Genomic DNA, 6,934 nt, shown 5'->3' with positions numbered 1-6,934 from the left:
ATGCCTTTATTGTAGCCTTTGAAAAGAGCAACTTTTGCTTATTTCTGTTTTAGCACGTTTCTTTGTATGGTTTTTGAGCTACAAAAGCGGAGATTTAAGTTCATTTAACAAATGAAATGAGGCCTTTCAGAACTGGTTTGAAATAACACATTTGGGGAAATTGGGATTAATAGATGGAAAAATCATATCAGAAAGCTATTTCATATCTCTAGATGAAAATTGCTGGTGAGGCAATTCACCTACCCTTGTGAGATGTCACTTCAGATGACGATGCTCATTGGCTGATATTCTCTTGTGGGAACTGATAAACTCTCCTAAAGTACCATTCTTAAAACACATTACCTAGAACAGTAATCCCATGAGCTCATAAAGGAGTCTTCAGTACTTGGAGATTCAGGTGCATTTTAGAATATCAGATGCTTCAAGTCCTTCATTTATTTTCTAACCTCTATTGAGAGGCATGCTTAATTGGCAAGCACTTTGTGTTTTACAGATGGATCGGATGACACACTAATACACTAACACTTTGTTTCAGAGCTGGCATTGTCAGGTGGGAGATAATCATTAACAGTTGTAAGATTTCATATTGATGTGGCTATGAAGCCCAGCACTGGTGGCAGTACACCCTATGCCTGAAGGAGTCGATAAAAGTGACTTCAGAGGGAGTAACTCTAAAGTAGTAACCCAGCAGTGGATAATATTGAAGGTGAAATGGAGGCAAAGATCTCTAACAGCTGTGCGGGTCAAGTGACGAGCTCTGGTGTTCAGGAAGTTGCTGGAGTGCCAGAGTCCACTCCGTGATTTGTATTTGTTTTGAATACGTAGCCTCTCTGAAATCAAGGTCACCATCTGTGTTGCCAGGTTCAGCAGTTGATATTCATTCCTTGGTTTGCCTCTTGACAGCACTGATTCCTTCTTTAGATACTCTTCACCTAACTTCTAAGAAACCACATTTTCTCTTGAACTTCCTCTTACCTCTGGCTTCTCTCATTTGCTGTGCTGGATCGAATCTTGTTAAACCTCGAGGTGTTGAAGAACCCTGATCTTTAGATCTTTGAATCTCTACATTCACTCCCTAGCTGGTCTCATTCAGTCCCATGGATTTGAACCTTCTATATGTATGTGATCACAAAATTTACATCTTCAGCCGTGACATGTAGGCTCTAGACATCTTTATCTAGCTGTCTTCTTGACACCCAAGTTACTATTGTGAGGCGAGCATGTGTAAAACAAAGACTCCTGAGTGGTCCCAATGCTTTCTAGTATTAAGTGGCCTTCTTTTTTTTTTAACCTTTATTTATTTGTTGTTGTTTATTTGTTTTTATGTGGTGCTAAGGTTAGAACACAGGGCCTCACATGTCCTACCACTGAGCCACAACTCAAGCCCTTAAGTGACCTTCTCATATACTCAGTTCCTTAGGTCAAATGCCCAGGCATCATCCTCAATTCCTATCTTTGCCTCACACCCTGTACTCAATCCATCAGCAAATTCTGCCAGTTTGGCCTTCCAAATACAGCTTTGATCCAATCACTTCCACCAATTCCGCTGCTACTGACATGTTCCAGTATCACATCAAGCTGGTCTTTCACATTCTGTGCATGCCCTATAGTCCCATCTCCGCATAACACCCAGAATGGTACTTTAAAACCTCTAAGTCAAACCGTGTCACTACACTGCTTGCAACTCTCCTAATAATCTCACATCACATACAAAAATTTCCACATTCCTTGCCTGGCTTATTGGTCTGGCCCCCAGCCAGCACTCAGCCTACTTCCTGCCACTGTCTTCCTTCCTCACTTAAGCCACACTAGTCCATTTGCTGTTCCTCAAATTTTATAAAGCACATTCTAGTCTAAGACCATTGGACTCGCCATGTCCCCTGTCTAAAAAGATCTTTGCCAGGTACTTGGATGGCTTTTCTTCTTAGGTCCTGCACAAGTGGTATCTCCTTAGTAAAGTCTTCAGAGCATCTGTGTGCATTCCCTCTTCCCACCCACCCCCTGCCCTGCTTTCTATTTCTCTGTGGTATTCCACTACCTCTCACCTTTCTGTGTGTTATCTGAAACAGTGATGTCTGTGCCTGTTTCTTCAATTGCAGTGTGGTCACTGTGAGGCAGAGACTTCTCACTGCTGAAACTGCACCTGGATCAGACTGTTTCGAATGAATAAATGCATTCTCTATATCAGGCCTCTGTGTCTATATCACTGTATCTTCCTTTGGTGACTCAAGTGTGCTGATGGGTTAGATTCTCATATCCATGTAATAGGGAATCTGGGAACACGGTGACTTCATGGTACTTTGAAATGTCAAAACTTGAAGATCAGGAAGGAAGCCCTGCTTACTTTGTAACTCACTTTGTGGTGTGAAAGCCTATTGCTTTCTCCTTCTTCAATGACATGTCAGAGGGAATAGGGGCCCTCAGCAGTTAGTGTCCTTCTGAAATATCAGCCATGAGAGCGGGGGTGTAGTCAGTGACACAGCTCTTGCCTAGGATGTATGACATCCTAGGTTCCACCTTCAGAATGTTTACTCCCCCCAAATATATAAATAATGTAAATAATATCAGCCGTAGGAACCTATAGATGAGCAAGACCTCTTTCCAGATCATTCAATTGTCCTTCAAAATGGATAACACACTTACTAAGTTTAAAATATTTTATTTTAGGAAAGTTACTTAAATTTGTTTTAATCTTATTTTCTTTATTAACAAATTAATCATGATCAACTTAGATATAGTTAATGATTCTGCCTTCTAAATCTCTATAAAAAGGATTTTTTTTTCCCCAAAACCACAAGAAAATACAATTGCTTTCTTTTTGCCAGGTCAGTCACTACAGTCAGAGTGCACATTTGAATTTGGCTAATCTTAAAAGTATTTACAAACATAGTTAAAACTATACCGCGAGACTGCTAGCTTTCCAAAGAAGTCTGGTCTTTCTGACTTAACAATAAATATGTACCAAACATGAACAATTTCTAAAATGCTTAGGAGGAGGCTTTGAAAATAAAAATTCCTAATGTATATCAAGCAAGTTATGCCAGGCATAGCAAGTGCTTTATACAAATTCCCTTAATTTTTTCAGAATTCCTGTGAGGTAGGGTACTTTTAGAAATTCCACTTTACTGGTTAAAAAAAAGTGAGGTTGGAACAGCCTCTGTGATCCACCCAGGGTCACACAGCTGGAAGGGAGGCCAGTGCTCGGCCCAGATTTCTCTCCAGCCACAATCTCATGGCTATGCAGTTGGTAGTAGTCAGAGCTGGCTAACTTGTCAACACCTGAAGATCCAGGAAAAACCTTTCAGTGTCAGGCATGTGAACTACAGCCCTTGGGATTTTTATATTTATACATGTACATTTGTATATACATCAAGAAAATACAGGCAAACCAGTTCTTGTAACAGCTATTTTATACTTCTAGAAGCCACAGTACTCTTAGCCCTGTCTGAGTTGAAGAGTTCATATTCTCACTTTATGTTACTGCCTCTCCCCTTCCTAGGACTCCTAATTCCTTGATAAGACACTGCTTTCTGAATACTGTGAGGCTAGAATTTTTCAGTAGTCCCAGGTAATTGTTAGAGAAAAGACCTTGACATAGTATAAAAGGTTTTTTCCTCTAAAAAAAAAAAAAATGTAAAATTTAAGTGAAATATGTTTGGAAATTCTTAGTGCTGTTTTTATACCTTTTTACATGCTTGTCATCCCAGTAAAGAAAAACAGAAAAGAAAAACAGGCCATCTCTTTCTCCCAGGGGATTTCTGGACCAATTAGCATTGCTTACTAGCAGTGGTATACTGGTAAATATTTAACTACTGGCTCCCCAGGGTGGGGGAAAGCTCTAATTTGTAACTTTTGCCAGTTGCTAGTGGTATACATACTTCCACCATAATTGATCACAAGCTGCCAACATGGTGGAGTTGGGAAGAGATGCCCAGCAGCACTTTATCACCTGGTAACCTCTCCACCCCTATAATACAGACAGAATGATCTCAAGAGCCTCCATAGAATAAAATTAGGCAGTGGTAAGTTTTGATTATTTATTACCTGATCAGCTTTTCTAAGCTGGCGTGAGCAAGCCCAGCATACCACTGAATTAGTGTCCCAAAGAGAACCCAATTCAACTTCTCCTTCTGAGTCTTAGAATACATATGAACCATTGATCTCTGCAGCAGGAATGGGAGGAACTTGGGACCATGAGTAAGTAGAAAGCACATCAGTCCTTTTTGAACATGCCAGGGAATAACAGGGTTGGTTTTGATCCATTGAAAACATCCACAAAGAGCAACGATCAACACGCTTTACCATGTCAACCTAGTTTTTCAAACTTCATCTAAGAGTGACCTCAAACCCAGGGTATAGTCTATGCACAAAGTGACAAAGTGACGTGCACAGCTGTCTTCTACCTTCCTGTCTCAGTATCCTGGACGGCCCTACCTGAGTCTGAACTGAGGAAGAGAAGGTAACTGGAATCACCAGGAAAATCCAATGATTTGCCAGAGGAGGACCCCAGGCAAATTTAATGGGGACTCAATTTAATTTTTTCTGCCCAACTGAGTCCAAGTGGAAAAGATTAGAGCAAAGGCTTTGAGAAGAGGCCACTCCACTGCGACCCTCGGCTGCCTTCCACAGTCCAGGTGCGTTGGTGCTCAGGAGGCTGGAGCCTCACCTGCCCCCGGTTTCACCTCTGGTAGTAATCAGAGTTCTCCATTCCAAGCGGTCGGTCTGGGGTAGAAGCTACAATAAATAAATAAATAAATAAATAAATAAATAAATAAATAAATAAATAAGGTAGCATGTCTCAGCTGCTCAGACTCCCTGCAGCAATTACTGATTCTGAGCATTGACCTGAGCTTTTTGTCTCTGGTGTTCCACAGCTCATTTGGGAGCCCAGTAAGAAGTCAGTTCCAGGCAGTTTGCTGAGGCTAATGTCTGGAGCTCTAAGAATGCGCATTTATTTTTGCCTCCCATGGAGAAGGAACAGGAAAGGTGTTGCTCATTTGATACTCAGATTTTTTTTTTTTCCTGTAGTGCTGGGGATTGAACCCAGGGCCTCATATGTGCTAGGCAAGCATTCCACCACTAAGCCACATCCCCAACCTGATATTCAGCAAATATTAACTGAATGTTTGTCTTACACTCTGTGCTGAGTGCTGAGCTAGCCAATGATTGGCACTTGCCTTCTCAGAAGCAAGTCTGTGGTTAGAGCTGTTCTAGGTGGGGAGATCCTCCTGAACTTCTGGGCCTTTACTCTGAGTGTTCACGGGGCGGATATGTTCACCCAGTGACACAGAGGACAGTGCATACCTGTTTTCAGTCTTTTTATGATTATTCTGCTTTCTAAGGAGTGGACCAGGACTGTCTGGGCACCTTATCTTAAGAACTAGCCATGCGCACAGCCGTAGTTGCTGGGCACTTTGAGAGCTCTGGGCAGGCACAGGTTGAGGGCTCAGGGTTATGAAAATAGCTTGGGACTCCCCCTGCCTGGGGTCTCCAGGAGGGAGACTATTCTTAGGAGGTATCTCTGCCCCGAAGGAGCTGTTCTTTGTCATTTGGCTTAAAGAACTTCTTTTGGACAAGAGATCTGGACCAGAATCAAAATCCTGAACTGCAAAGAGTTGGCCAATGAGGCTGCTGGGCCAAGTTCCAGCCAGGGAGGCGGTCTGTGCCTCTTGGTGCCCTCACAAGCTGGAAAGAGGTATTTGGCCGTGGTGCCACAGCATGGTGGGATGCAGGAAGCCAAGTTCACAATCCGGGTCCCTCTGCTAATGGAGAAACCATGAGTCAGCCTGCCCCACTCCCACCGGCTTTAAGAGTTCAGCGCGGACAATCGCAGGGAAAGCAGGAAGAGGGGGAAAGGAAGCTGTAGAAAAATAAACATTTCCTTGCATTTTACTTGGAACAGAGCTGCACTTGTGGCGTGCTAAGATCCCAGCCTCTCCCCCTCCCTCCCCCTCACTGTTTTCCTCCTCTTGTGTAGAAGCGGATCTTTTCCTCACCTGATGAGAGTTCAGGGTGCATCCTGTGGAAAAACAGGAGCAAGACATAGAAGGTAAAAGCCAAGCAGCCAAAGATCACGCCGCAGACCAGGAAACTATAGCTGCCCTGGGCCTGGAATATCTGCCAAAGGGGAAAACACAGAGATTCAGGCATTGAAACGTCAAGTGGAAAGTGCCTCGGCGGAAGCACCGTCTCGGACCCTTGGCAGGCTTCTCTTGTCAGGCTGAGGCCATGGCACCAATGGACAGGAATATGTGGAGGACAGAAGTCTTGGTCTTTTCAAAAGTTTGTGTCTGGGGGAGGCAGAAATCCTGCCCAAAGGCTGGGGTCAGACCTGGTGACCCCCTGTAGTCTTTCAGCTCCGGGTTCTGGAACTTTCTGAAAATCTCCATATCATCGTTGAAACTCCGATCACACAAGGTGTTTCTATCCTCATAGACCTAACTGGAAATTTTCAGAGGATGTATATTTTCTTCAACATTTTTTATTATGAAAATTTATTTATTTATTTATTTATTTATTTTTTTAAATTTTAATATTTATTTTTCAGTTCTCGGGGGACACAACATCTTTGTTGGTATGTGGTGCTGAGGATCGAACCCGGGCCGCACGCATTCCAGGAGAGCGCGCTACCGCTTGAGCCACATCCCCAGCCCCATATTATGAAAATTTAAAACATGTCAAAGTAGCATATGGAACTCTCATAGATGTATCTCCCAACTTTAGCACTGATTTCACCTGTGACCTTCCACTTCTTTCCTGCACTGGATTACACTGAAATAAATCCCAGACATGGCGTCATTATAGGGCCAAGGGCATCATGAGACGGGGCTCTTCTCCTCCATGCAGCAGGGCAAAAGGAAAGGAGAGTGGAGTGGTAATGAGGGGGACTTTGGAGACCAAAATACCTAGGTTCCATGTCACTGTTGTTAGCTAC

General features: G+C 43.0%; 1 protein-coding gene across 2 annotated transcripts in view; it reads right to left on the bottom strand.

Annotated features, from left to right (window-relative positions):
- Positions 1-2,643: 2,643 nt before the first annotated feature.
- The window catches only part of Slc60a1 (solute carrier family 60 member 1), a 29,941-nt gene continuing 25,650 nt past the window's right edge, over positions 2,644-6,934 (bottom strand). For both annotated transcript variants that reach the window (XM_078022701.1, XM_078022702.1), the window contains exons 9-10: positions 5,997-6,117; positions 2,644-4,734 (exon numbers count right to left, since the gene is read on the bottom strand). In XM_078022701.1, coding sequence (XP_077878827.1) covers positions 4,679-4,734; positions 5,997-6,117 — 177 coding nt within the window. In that variant the 3' untranslated portion in view covers positions 2,644-4,678. The remainder of the gene's footprint in view (positions 4,735-5,996; positions 6,118-6,934) is intronic.

This window comes from Ictidomys tridecemlineatus, chromosome 10, assembly GCF_052094955.1.
Source record: "Ictidomys tridecemlineatus isolate mIctTri1 chromosome 10, mIctTri1.hap1, whole genome shotgun sequence".
Taxonomy (NCBI): domain Eukaryota; kingdom Metazoa; phylum Chordata; class Mammalia; order Rodentia; family Sciuridae; genus Ictidomys; species Ictidomys tridecemlineatus.
This window is presented reverse-complemented; position numbering and strand designations above follow the sequence as displayed.